A 17,776-nucleotide genomic window follows, 5' to 3' on the forward strand; every position below is an offset into this window, starting at 1 on the left:
CAGAAAGTGCAAGATTGTCAGAGACATTTTAAAACAAGCTATGAGTGCACTTTTGTGCATGATGTCACTAATGACATATCAAAACAACAGAAAATAAAGTGCATTTTTTGTACAGAACACCACTGCAATAGTTGAAAACAGATAAAGTGCACTTTTGTGCATGATGTCACACAAGATATTTAACAACTGTCAAATAAAAATGAGCTGCATAATAGGAAATCAAATAGTGTATGTCCTTCGCTATGTGGTAGGTTCCTTCTGTTTTAGGCCATTTTTTTTTCATATATGTTGATCTGGAAATTGTTGCTTCGGCATTTTATTGGGTGTGGCACCGGCCGAGATGTTCACATGGGGAGTTTCAAGCACTCTTCATTCTCTAGCGGGTGACTTTTCAAATGGTGCTACCCAATAGCAGTAATGCTACCTATTGTAGCAAAGCTTTTGCCGCATACTTGTAATACATCTTCCCACTTGAAGCCAAACCCCCGCCAGACGATGGACCCCGTGCTGTAGAGATGCGCGGTTTGCGGTCTCATCCGCGGAGTCCGCGGATAAACCGCGGATCGGGCGGGTGACATGACGAAAAAATTGATTTTAATTAGATTCGTGCGGATGGCGGTTGAACCATCCGGTTATATAAGATATACATGGTTCTAGGATCGGAATCCTTTAGCATTCAAAGAGCCATTTAAGACCCGTGTCACAAAGCGAAGAAGACAATGGGAGACGCTAATATTCTCTAGAATGACTGCCGGCAGTCACCCAGATAAGTATTAGGGCGTGCTATGAAGCGATCGGCTTTGTCGCCTTCAACAACATGTTCGAACCGTTTGTCAGTCCAGCAACATGTTGTGTGTGGCTTCCGTAGCAACACGCACACGACTGCAAGGCATACTGGGTGACACAGAGTACACTAATGGTTGTGATATAAACAATTTTAACACTCTTAGTAATACGCGCCACGCTGTGAAGCCACACAAAACAAGATTGACAAACACATTTCGGGAGAACATCCTCCCAGTAACAACATAAACGCAACACAACAAATACCCAGAATCCTTTGTATTCCTGACTATTTTATACGCCCCCGCTAGCAGCAAACCCCCGCCACCCCTCCACCCCCCCAGGATTTATCACGGATACAAAGGATTATGGGTATTTGTTGTGTTACTGTGAGGATGTTCCCCCGAAATGTGTTTGTCAATCTTGTTTGGTGTGGCTTCACAGCGTGGTGCATATTAGTAAGAGTGTTAAAATTGTTTATATCACAACCATCAGTGTACTCTGTGCCACCCAGTATGCCTTTCAATCTAGTACGTGTGATTGCGGTAGCTGCACACAATATGTTGCCGGACTAACAATCGGTTTGTACATGTAATTGAGGTTTTCAAAGGCAATGGCTTCACAGAACGCCCTTATTCTTGTCATCAGGATGAACACCATTGGAAATTCGCGAGAACGTTGGCGGCTCCCATTGTCTTCATTACTCTGTGAAACAGGTTTAAATAGCTCTGTGAGTGGTAAAGGTGGCCAACCTCTGATGTATTTCAGCGGGCGGGCGGTTGCGGTTCTGATAAAATGTTGGTTCGGGTGGACGGCGGGTGGATGACGACTTTGGTGATGCGGTTGTGGATGATATAATTGCCTAGCCGCGCATCTGTTTTTCTTGGGAATTAATTCTTCCTTCATTTGTTACCAGATTTGCACCTTCTCTCTCTTGTATTACCACTTGCACCACTCAGTTAGCACCTGCCACTGCTTATGTTACCCATGTCTCTAACTCTCTGCTTGGTGAGGGCGTGTGACATCGCACGCGCGTCAGTATGTGACGTATGTAAGAAGGTGCGCTTGTTTATGTCTCTGTGAGGAGAGACAAGAAAGAGTGAGAGAAGCATGTAGTATAATGCCCGCAGCTAAAAGCAACTGCGTGAGGACGTATACTCGAATATCACAATATAGTCATTTTCTATATCGCACAGAGACAAACCCGCGATATATCAAGTATATTCGATATATCGCCCACCCTTATGTTGCCCCTTTTGTTTTAATTTAATTATTGTTTTACTTCACCTATGTTTTGTACAGCGCTTTGTAGGGATGATACTCGAAACCGGTTTTCCCGGTTGTTCGATAAGAAAAGAACCAAGTCCTCGGACTCGAACCCCTTTTTGATAACCGGTACCCGTTATCAAGACCACTATAGTAAAGAAAAAGAGTTGGTTCTTTATTCGAGTCCTTCCTGACCAGAAATGCTCCGTGAGACATCACAAGAAAGGACGTCACGTAGCTCAGTCATTAGGCGCAGATAGCGAAAGCAGGAAAACACTGGACGGGAAAAAGCGCTCCAAGGTGTAATAAAGTTCAAAACAAAAGACATAATCCAGGGGTGTCAAACTCAAATACAGGGTGGGCCAAAATTTAAAACTGAATAAAGCCGCGGGCCAAGGTTGAACAAATTAACCTTTTAATAGGGACCCAAACAAGTTTTGCAATAAATATTGAACAAGCAAGGCTTGAATAGGGCAGCACGGTTGGACAGGGGTTAGTGCATCTGCTTCACAATACGAAGATCCTGAGTAATCCTGGGTTCAATCCCGGGCTCGGGATATTTCTGTGTGGAGTTTGCATGTTCTCCCTGTGATTGCGTGGGTTCCCTCCGGGTACTCCGGCTTCCTCCCATGGAACAGGCAGAGCTTATAAAACGTAATAGTGCAAAATCATCTTTCAAAAAACAAACGAAAAAACATCAGTGGTATATTAAATATAATTTAATAAAAAAAATGAAAAACCTATTTTCTATTTGCAGCCTTCTAAAGTAAATATCAACATTAACTTTTTCCACAGGCTAATAAATTCGAAAATAAAAATAAAAATGAGGTGGGCGGGGTTTGGTGGTAGCGGGAGGTGTATATTGTAGCGTTCCGGAAGAGTTAGTGCTGCAAGGGGTACTGGGTATTTGTTCTCCTGTGTTTATGTTGTGGTACGGTGCTGGTGTTCTCCCCAAATGTGTTTTGTCATTCTTGTTTGGTGTGGGTTCACAGTGTGGCGCATATTTGTAACAATGTTAAAGTTGTTTATACGCCCACCCTCAGTGTGACCTGTATGGCTGTTGACCAAGTATGCATGGCATTCGCATATGTGTGTGTGAAAGCCGCTATATTATGTGACTTGGCCAGCACGCTGTTTATATGGAGGAAAAGAGGACGTGACGACAGGTCGCAGAGGACGCTAAAGGCAGTGCCTTTAAGGCACGCTCTCACGCTCCGGGTGGAAATCGGGGGAATGGTTGCCCAGGGAGATTTTCGGGAAGGGCACTAAACTTCGGGAGTCTATCGGGAAAATCGGGAGGGTTGGCAAGTATGAGTATTAGCGGTGAATGTTACCGGCGGGCCAGCGCTAATGTTAATTTGATATTGCCTTAAGGGACAAATGAAATTAAACGGCGGGCCACATTTGGCCCGCGGGCCAGAGTTTGACACACATGACATAATCCAATGAATAACTTTACTGAGATTTGAGCAGGGTACAAACACATGACCAACACTTTTACGACCACCCGGAAACATAGCAACCAGGCTAGCAACGCACCTCCTTTACGGCAGCTGTCGCAACGTTCTTAAAGCAACCGCAGCACATACATATACTGTATATACAACATATCCCCCTTTTTTAACTTTTGTTTTTCTTTCCTTGTAAACAAAGCAAACTCACACCGTGTATGTGTTGTCAGTCTAATTATAAATAATGCAGACGAGGCGTGTTGGCTGAGTTCTTGACGTTTACTGCCGGGTGACGACATGCAACAACACTTTTCGCGGCTACCGCGCTTGCTCGTCACTCCCGTTGCATGCTGGGTAGTGTAGTCGTTATATTCCCTAGCTCAGTGGTTCTCAAATGGGGGTACGCGTACCGCTGGGGGTACTTGAAGGTATGCCAAGGGGTACATGAGATTTTTTTTTAATATTCTAAAAATAGCAACAATTCAATAATCCTTTATAAATATATTTTTTTGAATGATACTTCAACAAAATATGAATGTAAGTTCATAAACTGTAAAAAGAAATGCAACAATGCAATATTCAGTGTTGACAGCTAGATTTTTTTATGTGGACATGTTCCATACATATTGATCTTAAAGATTTCTTTTTTTGTGAAGAAATGTTTAGAATTAAGTTCATGAATCCAGATGGATCTCTATTACAATCCCCAAAGAGGGCACTTTAAGTACCCGGGCGGTATAGCTCTGGTGGCCGTGCCAGCAACTTGAGGGTTCCAGGTTCGATCCCCGCTTCTGCCATCCTAGTTAATGCCGTTGTGGCCTTAGGTAAGACACTTTACTCACCAGCTCTCAGTGCCACCCACAGTGGTTTAAATGTAACTTAGATAATGGGGGGTTGCCCACATATGCAGTCCTCTCTAAGGTTTCTCATAGTCACTGTCACCGACGTCCCACTGCGGTGCATTTTTCCTTGCTTTTACGTGGGCTCTGTACCGAGGATGTCGTTGTGGTTTGTGCAGCCCTTTGAGACACTTGTGATTTAGGGTTATATAAATAAACATTGATAGATTGATTTCACAACGTAAAGTGCTTTGAGTCACTAGAGAAAAGCACTATGTAAATATAATTCAATTCACTTCACTTCACTCCTTCGATGTGTAGAAATTTGTATTTATAATTGAATCACTTGTTTATTTTTTAACAAGTTTTTAGTTATTCTTATATCTTATTTTCCAAATAGTTCAAGAAAGACCACTACATATGAGCAATCTTTGACATAGTGCTGTATTTTACTTCATCTGTTTTTTTTTTCAACCAAAAATGCTTTGCTCTGATTAGGGGGTACTTGAATTTAAAAAAAATTTTCACAGGGGGTACATCACTGAAAAAAGGTTGAGAACCACTGCCCTAGCTCATAAAGAAATAATGTTAACTCAATAAAGTGTATTTCTTTTTTCAGCTTTAACTTTTCATATTTTAGCATTGTAACCACATTTGCAAACAACTTTTATCTTCATAGAATTTTCTTTCCATAAAGAAATAAAGTGCAAAAATGTCAAAGCATCATAACAAACAGTTATGTCAAATAGTAGCAGAAGTGCACTTTTTGGAGAGCTGTATCATTTTCAGTTTTGTGCCCAAGGGACTGATTTTATTTAACTCTATATTATTATTTATACACCTGTAGTGATCACAGAGACAGGTTGTTTTTGTGTTACTGTATATATTTGTTTTTTCTGAAAAATCCCACTTAATATACTTATCAATCAATCAATCAATGTTTATTTATATAGCCCCAAATCACAAATGTCTCAAAGGACTGCACAAATCATTACGACTACGACATCCTCTGAAGAACCCACTTAGGTTAACAACAGTCAATATTTATTTATTTTATTTTATTTTTTTAGGGGGTTAATATTCAATATTTATTAGATTTAATTTTTTTCTTATATAATAAAAGTGAGCTTTTGTTAAACCAAATATATATTTTTTTCCATGTACAACAACCTATCTGGACTCGATAAGAGAATCGAGAAGGAATTGGTTCGATAAGATAATTCGATAATAGGCTCGAACTCGATAATTTCTTATCAAACATAATCTCTAGCGCTTTGTGATTTTATCTATGAGAAACGCTTTATAAATAAAATGTACTTACTTACTTACCACATTTTCCGTGAATTAGTTTCAAAAGTGTTTGATTTTTAACTTTTTCATATTGTATTTGACACAAAATTTGTAAAAAGTGACTGACATATTCTCGTAAAACTTATATAGTTGTATGACCTTTATTTAAATAGACCAAAAGAAGCATATTAAAGCACAGCAGCTAATTGGCATTGTAAACGTACCAAAGTACCAAAATATCAACGTTAATTGGTAATAAAGCTCACTTGATTGATAATGCTGGAGATTTATTTGCAATATAGTCATTAAAAAAAAAAAATCCAATTACAATGTGTGTTATTATAATAATAATAATAATAAAGTAAAAAGCACTTTACATTGAGTAAACAACCTCAAAGTGCTTTAAAAAAATAATAATTATAAAAAGATAATACAAATAAATAAAAATAAAAACTACAACAGCCTAGAGAGAGCCATGAAAGTCAAATATTTTAAAATGTATTTTCGTGAGAGCCATACAATATTTTTTAACAATTGATACAACTAAATGTGTGCATTTTTAAGTAACACCTACATGTTTTGAGTATAATAAGTATTGTATTCTTTTTAACAACATTGTTATTCTGAAGCTAACAATAATGAATAAAATACTTCTTACCATTAATGCGACTTCTTGAACAGACGCATTAGAAAATGGATGGATGGATTAAAATGCAGGAGAATGTTTTGTATTTTGAATGTTATTTTCAACTCTGATTACCAGTGGAAATATTCATTTCTTATCGTGTTAAGCAATGTCAACTAAGATTAATCCGAGAGTCAGATGCATCCATCAAAAGAGCCATATCTGGCTCTAGAGCCATAGGTTCCCTACTCCTGGCCTAGATAGAGGTTAGATAGGTCTTTATTGTCATTGCACAAGTACAAAGAAATAGTTCAAATAGCTCGAACTAGTATGCATATATCTATAAAAATGTTTTTTTTAAAAAGAAGGGTTTTTAAGCCTTTTTTAAAAGCATCCGCAGTTTGTGGTCAGGGAGAGCGTTCCACGGTGGAGCAGAAAGCTCGGTCTCCCATAGTTTGTAGCTTTGTCCTTTGAGGTTGGAGGAGGTTAGCCTGTTTGGAGCGGAGGTGTCGTGTAGAGGATTTGGGGGTGAGTAGTTCTTTGAGGTAGAGGGGCACTGGTGGGTTAGTAGGGAGACTTTGTATTCAATCCTGAGTGGAACAGAAAGCCAGTGAAGGGATCTGAGACTAGGTGTGATATGGTCGTATTTCCGCACTCTCATCAGGATCCTAGCAGCACTATTCTGGATGTATTGCAGCTTCTGAATGTTCTTGCTGAGGATCCCGACAAGAAGTGCGTTGCAGTAGTCGAGCCTATAACATTGCATACAATTCTCATGAGAGGCGTTGCTTATATTTGAATTCATCATCAAAGCTACAATTAATGTGTGCTAGGCAACTATCCATCCATCCATTTTCTACCGCTTATTCCCTTTTGGGGTCGCGGGGGGCGCTGGCGCCTATCTCAGCTACAATCGGGCGGAAGGCGGGGTACACCCTGGACAAGTCGCCACCTCATCGCAGGGCCAACACGGATAGACAGACAACATTCACGCTCACATTCACACACTAGGGCCAATTTAGTGTTGCCAATCAACCTATCCCCAGGTGCATGTCTTAGGCAACTAAATAAAAGTAAAGACCAAATCGTTTGATCGCAGCTTATATTACTGAATCTTGTCAGCATGTATCTTGGGAAATTGCGACATATTTCAGAGGTCCTGCAAACACACACAGCCCATATTGTGCTTGTATTCTAAATTACAGGCGATACACCAGCCACCTGCTTACACGAGCGGCTCATGTGACCGCTGTGGACTTCATGGAGAGTTTCGTGGAGAAGAACCGCCAGAACAACGGTCACCATAGCAACGTTACCTTCCTTCAAGCTGATGTCACGAAGCTGCAAATGCCCCAAAACAGGTATGTATTAAAACTACGGCCGTCATCATTAAAGCACGTGATTGATAAAAAGAAATGATCGCATTAACGAATATGAATGAAAATTAATCACATGCGGGTTAAGGCTTAACGCGCAAGGTTAAGCAGGTGGACACTGAATATTGAGGGTATATGAATGTTGCTCCTCTCTTTCCCAGACCACGTTCTTAATCGGCATCTTTTATAATCGAGCAAGAACTACAAAGATGCAACAAACACTGCGAAATATGAACGCCAAGGGTAAAGAACATCAATTTATTCGTAAAAAAAATCACTGTTCTGTAGAACTTTGTTGTAGAAATCTGCCTCTGTCTGACTCTCGCTATCAGGCTTTTTTGCTCTGTAAACAAGCCCCGCCTACTCTGCCCCACTCTGTTCAAAGCAGAGCTTGTTATGTCACTCAAAAGTGCCGATTCTAACCATTGGAAACGTTTCTATTACGGGTGTGGGAAAAAATCGAATCGAATACGTTGTGCGATTCAGAATCTTCAGAATCAATTCTCATTTTTTCAAAAATCTATTTTTTATTTATTTATTTATTTTTATTCATTTATTTATTTTATTAATCCAACAAACCGCTACACAGCAATACCATAACAATGCAATCCAATTCCAAAACCAAACCTGACCCAGCAACACTCAGAACTGCAATAAACAGAGCAATTGAGAGGAGACACAAACACGACACAGAACGAACCAAAAGTAGTGAAACAAAACTGAATATTATCAACAACAGTATCTATATTAGTTATAATTTCAGCATAGCAGTGATTAAAGATCCCTCATTTACATTATTATTAGACATTTATAAAAAACAATAAAAAAGAACAATAGTGTCACAGTGGCTTACACTTGCATCGCATCTCATAAGCTCGACAACACACTGTGTCCAATATTTTCACAAAGATAAAATAAATCATATTTTTGGTTCGTTTAATAGTTAAACCAAATTTACATTATTGCAATCAGTTGATAAAACATTGTCCTTTATAATTATAAAAGCTTTTTTTTAAAATCTGCTAGCATGTCAGCAGACTGGAGTAGATCCTACTGAAATCCTATGTATTGAATGAATACAGAATCGTTTTGAATCGAAAAAATATCGTTTTTGAATCGAGAATCGCGTTGAATCGAAAAAATCGATATATTAACGAATCGCGACCCCAAGAATCGATATTGAATCGAATCCTGGGACACCCAAAGATTCGCAGCCCTAGTTTCTATAGTTTCTAAACATCCAGCCGAAATGTTAATGTTGTAATATGCCAGGGTAGACCAGTTAACTGCCTTTTTTATGCTGTTTTGCAAGACCCGTGTCACGTGACTTCAAACTTGACACCTGATTGGCTGGTTCTGAGACAGGATCGATTGCTTCGGTCTCAATTTACCGGAAGTGAGTCTGGCTTTTTGAAGCTGCAAATTTTGCGACATTGGAATTTTTAAGCACAACAATTTTTGTGCACTGAATTTTTAACTCACATTTTTTATGACAAATTTGTTTTCAATTAAATTGTCAGCGTAATTCCATCCGTCCATCCAGTTCTTGCTTTGTATCCGTGTCCGGGTCTCGGGGACATCATTCTAAGCAGAGATGCCAGACTTACCTGTCTCCACCGAGGCGTTCCCAGGCCAGGTGCGAGACCTAGTCCCTCCAACGTGTCTTAGGTCTGCCCCGAGGCCTCCTTCCGGCTGGACATGCCTGAAACACCTCACCAGGGAGGTGTCTAGGAGTTATCCATAGTAAATGCCCGAGCCATTTCACCTGGCTCCTATCGACGTGAAGGAGCAGCGGCTCTACTCTTAGTCTCTCCCGGATGACAGAGCTCCTCACCCTATCTCTGAGGGTCATCCTAGACATCCTGCGGAGGAAACTCATTACTGCGGCTTGTATTGGTGACCTTGTCCCACATGGTCATTACCCAAAGCTCATGACCATAGGTGAGGGTAGGAACATAGACTGGCTGGTACGTAAATCAAGAGTTTTGCCTCCAAGCTCAGCTCTTTCTTCACCACAACAGACGGGTGCAGTGACTCCATCACTGCAGACGCTGCAGATTGATGTCTGTCAATCTCGCGTTCTATTGTTCCCTCACTCATGAACTGAACCCCGAGATACTTGATCTCCTCCACTTGAGGCAAAACTTCACTTCCGACCCGAGGGGTGCAGTCCACCCTTTTCTGACTGAGAACCTTGGGTTCAGATTTGGAGGTGCTGATCCTCATCCCAGCAGCTTCACACTCTGCTAGGGCGGCATAGCTCGGTTGGTAGAGTGGCCGTGTCAGCAACTTGAGGGTTGCAGGTTCGATTCCCGCTTGTGCCATCCTAGTTACTGCCGTTGTGTCCTTGGGCAAGACACTTTACCCACCTGCTCCCAGTGCCACCCACACTGGTTTAAATGTAACTTAGATATTGGGTCTCACTATGTAAAGCGCTTTGAGTCACTTGAGAAAAGCGCTATATAAATATAATTCACTTCACAATTCACTTAAAAAGTGAACGCTGAAGCCAACGGGATTACATTATCTGCAAAAAGCAAAGATGCGATGCTCTGGCCGCCAAACTGGAAACCCTCCACACCCTGACTGCACCTAATAATTCTGGTCATAAAGATAATGAACAGGAACAGTGACAAAGGGCAGGCCTGGTGGAATCCAACGTCCACTGGGAACATGTCTGACGTATTACCAGTAATGCGAACCAGACTCTTGCTCTGTTTGTACATGGACCATATGGCCCGTAGCAATAGACCCTGGACGCCGTACTCCTGGAGCACCCCCCACAGGACACTGTAAGAGATACAATTGCAGGCCTTTTCCAAATCCACAAAACTTCCATGCCCACTCCATTACCCTAGTGATGGTATAAGTCTTGTCATGTGTTCCACAACCAAAACGAAAACCACATTGTTCCTCCTTAATCCGAAGCTCGACTAACGGCCGGACTCTCCTCTCCAGCACCCTGGTATAGACTTTCCCCAGTAGACTGAGAAGTCTGAACCCTCTATAATTGGAACACACCCTGCGGGGGACCACCATCCCGGTCTGCCAATCCAGAGGTACCACCGCAGACTTCCACACTATGTTGAAGAGAAGTGTCAGCCACAACAGTCCCACAACATCCAGACCCTTGAGGGGTTGAGGGACGAGATTCTAGGCGAATCTCATCCTCTTCTGGGGCCTTTCCACTGAGTAGTTTTTTGATTACCTCAGCAACCTCGGCTCAAGTGATGGAGATGTCCGTGTTTGTGACTTCAAACTCTGCCTCCTGTATGGATGGTGTGTCTGTAGGATTAAGGAGATCCTCAAAGTATTCCTTCCACTGCCCATATACATCCCCAGTAATGGTCAGCAGGTTTAGGCCCCCACTATAAACAGTGTTGATAGGGCACTGCTTCCCCTTCCTGAGGCGTCGGATGGTTTGCCAGAAGTCCTTTTGGCGACGTTGGGGGAGTGGCCGTGCCAGCAATCTGAGGGTTACTGGTTAAATCCCCACCTTCTACCATCCTAGTCACGTCTGTTGTGTCCTTGAGCAAGACACTTCACCTTTGCTCCTGATGGGTCCTGGTTAGCGCCTCGCATGGCAGCTGCCATCAGTGTGTGAATGTGTGTGTGAATGGGTGAATGTAGAAATACTGTCAAAGCGCATTGGGCTCCTTAAAAAAGGGGTAGAAAAGCGCTATACAAGTACAACCATGTACCATTTATTTATACCATTTTTTGAGGCCAACCAAAAATCCTGCTCAATTGTCTCCTCGTACTCCTCCCACGCCCGAGTTTTTGCTTACGCCACCGCCAAGGCCGTGGCTCGCTTGGCTTGTCGGTATCTTGTCAGCTGCTTTTGAAGTCCCACAGGCAAACATTGCTCGGTAGGACTCCTTCTTCATCTTGACGGCCTCCCTTTACCTCTGGTGTCCACTATCAGGTGGCGAGCACTGCTCGGTAGAACTCCTTCTTCAGCTCGACAGCCCCCTTTACCTCTGGTGTCCACCATCGGGTTCGGTGGTTGCCGCCCCAAAAAAATTCCCCTCCAAAAATTAAAACGCCAAAAATTCAGGTAATCATTTACTGTAAAAAAAAAAAAAAAAAAAAAAAGCTTTTGTAGTAAAGACACAAAAAAATTACAACATGGATGAACCAATTGTACTACACAAACAAGAGCATCAAGTTGCAACCACTGGCTCAATGTCAAATTATTTTTGCTTAATGGAGAACATTAGACATTTGGAAGTAATCACAACGAGCTGGAGTTGCAATGTACCAAATATAAGAGATCAGCATTGCCATCTGAAAAGGAAAACAAACTTGTTTGTTTTAATAACTGGTTAAATTAAAAAAGACTATAATATATTATTTAAAATGATGCACTAAGATTATCGATTCGTATGTCTACCTTGTTTGCAGTATTATTGCAAAAACTTTCAAAATGTGTACGCAGTTCTTTCTATACACAATGTCACCAGGGTTTGAGCAAATCAAGGACTTGCAATTCAGTAAAACATTTAAATATGTTCCATTCTGACTTAACAAATTGCTTTTGTATCCAAATATTGGGGTATTTTATTAAGGGAATGTTATAATAACCTGTGATTAATCATGATTAATGTTCCTGTATGATTAATCACAGTTTGAGAGCGATTAATCTGATTTATTTTTCAAACATCTGAAGCTGTTTATGTGTGGACTTCATGCAAGGTTTCCGTCCGCAGTTTTGACTTCATTTTCTCCAACTGGCTGCTGATGTACCTCAGCGATGACGAGCTGCTTGTGTTGCTGAAGAAAATGCTGACGTGGTTGCGGCCCGGTGGCTTGCTCTTCTTCAGGGAGTCTTGCAACTACCGCTCAGGTACGCCATAAGCCAGTATCAACGCTTGTCAAACTTTTTTCACCGTTTCTGTCAAAAATATTGTGTTTTTGCAAGTGCGACCATTTTTTATATCGCCGCTTACCGTCACCGAACAAGTGGATCACAAGTAACAAACTTGAGGTCGGGAACTCAGTTAAACATTCAAACATAGACATAATAAGTTGTTTGTACGTTTATGAAAATTACTGTCTAATTTTTCGACAGTATATTCTCCAAAGTGGGCAACCAATCCGGATACAAAGCTAACAGCTCAACCTTGATAGCATAAATCAAAATAATTGCCAATGTTATACATGGTAAACAGTGCGTAGCTGCAGTGTTTAGGGGTCTAACAAAAGCATTTGACACAATTATTAATCATAATATCCTAATTAACAAATTAGAAGAAGCTACTAGGAATCAACACAAGAAACTAGGCACATGACTACGGCGATAAATACAGTATATATTGCGGCGTACCCCAGGGGTCTTTACCGGGACCAAAATTGTTAAATCCCGATACAATTGACATTTGTAAAATTACAAAGTACTTAAAGTCAGGACCATTTTCCCATAACTCTACTAAGTTTTATTCAGGAGAGAACATACACAAGCTAATAAAATTATAACAGAAGCTGTAGTGGCTAATGTTGGCAGGAGCTCTGTGCTCTTGTGTCATCCTTTTGTGTTTCCCTCTTGTTTTCATGTGTTATTTTATATATATATATATATATATATATAAATATATATATATATTTTTTTGCCTTTTGGTCTGGTACCCTTTGGGACTGTGTGACAAGGGGTGGCACTTTCGTGACCTCTGCGGTGCTTTTTTGTGGACTTCTGGATCTGCCTCCCGGGAGCCTTTTGGCCATGGAGACCAGCTGCTGGGTCTCTGCCACACCAGAGTCCGTTTAGACACTGGAGGAAATGGGAATGAAGAGACAGGGCTGCGGAGCTGGCACTGAGCGCCAGGATGGACAAACTTCACAGTGTCTTGGCTGAATGAGCAGGTATCGGACACCTCAGTTTTCTTGGACGTATCCTCGCTCATCCATGCGGACTGGACACTGGCCGAGAGTTGGTTGGCGATCGAGGGCGGAGTCGGCTCTCTTGGTTGCTTTGTTGGGTCTGCTCCTGTCCATGGCCATGCTCTCTCCACTCCAGCAGACGACAGCGTGGAACACCGCAGAGGCCACCACAGTGTATATTTTTATTTTACTTTTTATTCATAGCTGTATGTAGACGTGGCTGGTTGCATCAGCTCTGCTACTTTAATGTCTTTCATGTCCTTTGTGTTTTTTGATGTTTGATGTTTCCCTCTTACACACACGTAAGAGAGATGTGTACTATGGCTATGAGTTGTTTTTTTTCCCTTGGCCTCAGTCTGGACCCCCTCTCCAGGGGCCCAGGTTTAGACCAATTTTTTTTATTTTATTTTATTTTAATCTTTTATTTTTTTCTCCCATTTCCCCCCACTTGTTTACCTGTATCTCACCTTTTTTGTAAGGGGCGCCGGAAGTTGGCAGACTCGTCAGCGATCCTGTTCTGTCTCCCTGTAATGTTTGTCTGATCTTGAATGGGATTTTGCTGAAAATTTTAATTTCCCCATCGGGGATTGATAAAGTATGTCCGACCCCCAAAGGGAATAAGCGGTAGAAAATGGATGGATGGATGATTCTGATTCTGATGAACAAATTAGAGAGATGGTTTGACTAAAACAAGCTGTCCTTCAAACTCAGTAAAACTAAAATAATGGTATTCCATAACAGTAAAAGAAAAAGTTAAATACAAATAGACGGAGTAGACATTGACAAGGTAAAAATAATTACATTTGTAGGTGCAATAATAGATAGTAAAATGAACTGGAAATCTCATATATAAACATACAAAAAAATGGCAAGAAATATGTCAATAATGAATAGAGCTAAATATGTTCTAGACCAAAAGTCATTTTATATTCTCTCCTGCTTGCTAGTGTTACCATGGGGAAATAACTACAAAAGTGCACTTGATTAATTTCCGCAGTGATTCTCAAGCTTTGACATGCATCATTTGTGGTACTTGGGCTCCATCTAGTGGTACGCCAAAAATATCACTTGTTTAAAGTACAGTATTTTAGTTTCATATCTGCAATGTTACCTTTTCAACTAGGGCTGGGCCTTTTAGTAATATTTCAATATTGTTGGGCCATGTCAAGATACACAAAATATATTGCAATATTTTGCCTTAGCCTTGAATGAACACTTGATGCATATAATCACAGCAGTATGATGATTCTATGTGTCCACATTGAAACATTCTTCTTCATACTGCAGTAATATATGCTCATTTTAAACTTTCATGCAGAGAGGGAAATCCTAACTAATTTAGCAAAACTGTATTTATTAAGCAGTTATTAAGCAGTGACACAACAATTCATGTCATTTCCTAAACAGAAAGTGCAAGTTTGTCAGAGACATTTTAAATAAGCTATTAGTGCACTTTTGTGCATGATGTCACTAAGACAGGGGTCGGCAACCTTTACCACTCAAAGAGCCATTTCGACCCGTTTCACAAAGTAAAGAAAACAATGGGAGCCACATAACTCTTTTGAAATTTATAGTGAAATAATACAGAGTAATTATTCTCTCGAATGTACACTGGTGTTCACCCAATGAGCAATAGTAAGGGCATTCCATGATGTTGCTACCGCCCTCTACTGCTTGTACAAATAGCTTCCCAGCCCAAAGAATTGTATGACGAGGCTATTGCAGACACGAGTAAGAGACTGCAAGGCATCCTTATTCAACAGCAATACAGGTTACACTGAGGGTGGCCGTGTAAACAACTTTAACACTCTTACTAATATGCGCCACACTGTGAACCCACACCAAACAAGAATGACAAACACATTTCAGGAGAAGATCTGCACTATAACACAACATAAACACGACAGAACAAATACCCAGAATCCCATGTATCCTGACTCTTCCGGGCTCCATTATACACCCAGCTACCACCAGCCCTATTTTTAACTGTCTGTAATGTTACGACTTGACAAAAATGTTAAATATACTTGTTGAATATAACCTCTGCCTCGTTTTTATGAATACTTATACGCTACTGTATTTTAATGTCGTTCTTTATGGTGGTACTTTGAGTGCCAAGTGTTTTTTAAATGTTGTATTTGGTGAAAAAGAATTTGAGAATTTTACCGTGTTACAAAAAAGGTCAGTCAGAATTTTACGTAATGTTGGACATAGAGAACAGTCAAAGTTGTTATTTATTGAATCAAAAAATATTAAAATTCAAAGATTTTGTGAATTTGCCAAAATGATGCACAAAGCAAACTATAAACTATAAACTGCTACTGAAGATTGTGCAACAATTCTTCTCAACAAAAGAGGAGAAATCTAACCTTACAGAAAAATGTTACTTCAAACATTTGTATGCGCATGGAACACCTAAAACCTTTATTAAATCGGTATGTGGAATAAACTTATAAAATGCATTGTGCATAGAAATCAAATAATTTACTAATACTTTGTTGGAAAGTAACTAATACCAAATCCTTTAACTTCCACCTCCAGGTGACTGTAAACGGGAGTTCAACCCCACATGTTATCGCACGGAGGTCCAGTACAACCACCTGACAACATCAGTCCAAGTGGAGGACCTGCAAGCGGGTCATGCCTTTGGTTTCGACGTTGTGCTGAGAAAAAAGGTTCAAACATACATTGAGGTATTACAAAACTTGACTTTTTTGTTTCATGCAGAGTTGTGGCTTGTTTTGGGAGTCTTACTTGGTCTGAATGTGTTGCTGCCGATTCTCCACGTCTTTTCTGTGCCATGTTGCCAAGCTGAAACGCTGTTTATTATGAATTCTGCCTAGCAACAAGTGATCATGGAAATGGGTCCAGAAAAAAAAGACAAAAGTGTTTATCCCTCTTACTGAAACTTCTAGTTCCAGGACTCTCAAAACTGTGGTTTAGTGGTACATGAGTTCAGTCTAGTGGTACCCCAAATATTTGTTTTAAGTAGTGTTTTATATTTCTTTATTTGAACACAGTGCTACTGTTCAAACACTTTAACACAAAGTTACAGTGTCCAAAAATGATAAATATACTTGATATACTCTGACTGGAGTTTAATGAATACTAAGCCCTACTACGCTACTGTGTTTTTTGTCGTTATGGTGGTACTTGGAGTGTTGTTGTTTTTTTTGTTTTGTTTACATATTTATTATTTCTGCCATGTCCAGGTGAAGAACAACCCAAACCAGATCTGCTGGCTGCTGGAGAAGGTCCTACGCTCTTCAAGCACCAAGGACACATTCAGTAGCTTCCAACAGTTCCTGGACAACAAGCAGTACACCAGGAGGGGCATCCTGCGCTACGAGAAAATGTTCGGGTCGGGATATGTCAGCACAGGCGGACCGAGCACAACAAAGGTTGGAAAAAAAAACTATAAAGACTCGTGGTGCATACAGTGGGGCAAAAAAAAGTATTTTGTCAGCCACCGATTGTGCAAGTACTCCCACTTAAAATTATGACAGAGATCTGTAATTTTCATCATAGGTACACTTCAACTGTGAGAGACAGAATAAGAAAAAAAAAAGTTTTATTTTGATTTCATCTGACCACATGACATTCTCCCAATCCTCTGCTGTATCATCCATGTATCCATTTTGGTACAAACTCAACTCGTCGTGTTTGGAGGAAGAAGAATACTGAGTTGCATCCCAAGAACACCATACCTACTGTGAAACATGGGGGTGGAAACATCATGCTTTGGGGCTGTTTTTCTGCTAAGGGGACAGGACGATTGATCCGTGTTAAGGAAAAAATGAATAGGGCCATGTATTGTGAGATTTTGAGCCAAAACCTCCTTCCATCAGTGAGAGCTTTGAATGGTTGACCAAATACTTATTTTCAACCATCAGTTACAAATAAATTCTTTGAAATTCCTACAATGTGAATTCCTGGATTTTTTTTCACATTCTGTCTCTCACAGTTGAAGTGTACCTATGATGAAAATTACAGTGGGAGAACTTGCACAATCGGTGGCTGACTAAATACTTTTTTGCCCCACCGTACGTACGGTGGCCTGGAAGTGCAGAACAGTAACATTTCATGAAACAAATTACAATTACAGAAAACAAAATAACAAAACGCCCTGTGATGAGGTGGCGACTTGTCCAGGGTGTCACCCCGCCTTCCGCCCGGATACAGTTGAAATAGGCTCCAGCGCCCCTTGCGACCCCAAAAACGGACAAGTGGTAGAAAATGGGTGGATGGATGGAAAATAACAAAACACAT

The 17,776-nt window shown here is 40.7% G+C and overlaps 1 protein-coding gene across 2 annotated transcripts in view; it reads left to right on the forward strand.

Annotated features, from left to right (window-relative positions):
* pmt (phosphoethanolamine methyltransferase) overlaps window positions 1-17,776 on the forward strand; it is a 45,085-nt gene that overhangs the window by 10,351 nt on the left and 16,958 nt on the right. For both annotated transcript variants that reach the window (XM_061900340.1, XM_061900339.1), the window contains exons 3-6: window positions 7,460-7,615; window positions 12,340-12,476; window positions 16,049-16,200; window positions 16,720-16,908. In XM_061900340.1, the coding sequence (XP_061756324.1) occupies window positions 7,460-7,615; window positions 12,340-12,476; window positions 16,049-16,200; window positions 16,720-16,908 (634 nt within the window). The remainder of the gene's footprint in view (window positions 1-7,459; window positions 7,616-12,339; window positions 12,477-16,048; window positions 16,201-16,719; window positions 16,909-17,776) is intronic.

This window comes from Nerophis ophidion, linkage group LG05, assembly GCF_033978795.1.
Source record: "Nerophis ophidion isolate RoL-2023_Sa linkage group LG05, RoL_Noph_v1.0, whole genome shotgun sequence".
Lineage (NCBI taxonomy): Eukaryota > Metazoa > Chordata > Actinopteri > Syngnathiformes > Syngnathidae > Nerophis > Nerophis ophidion.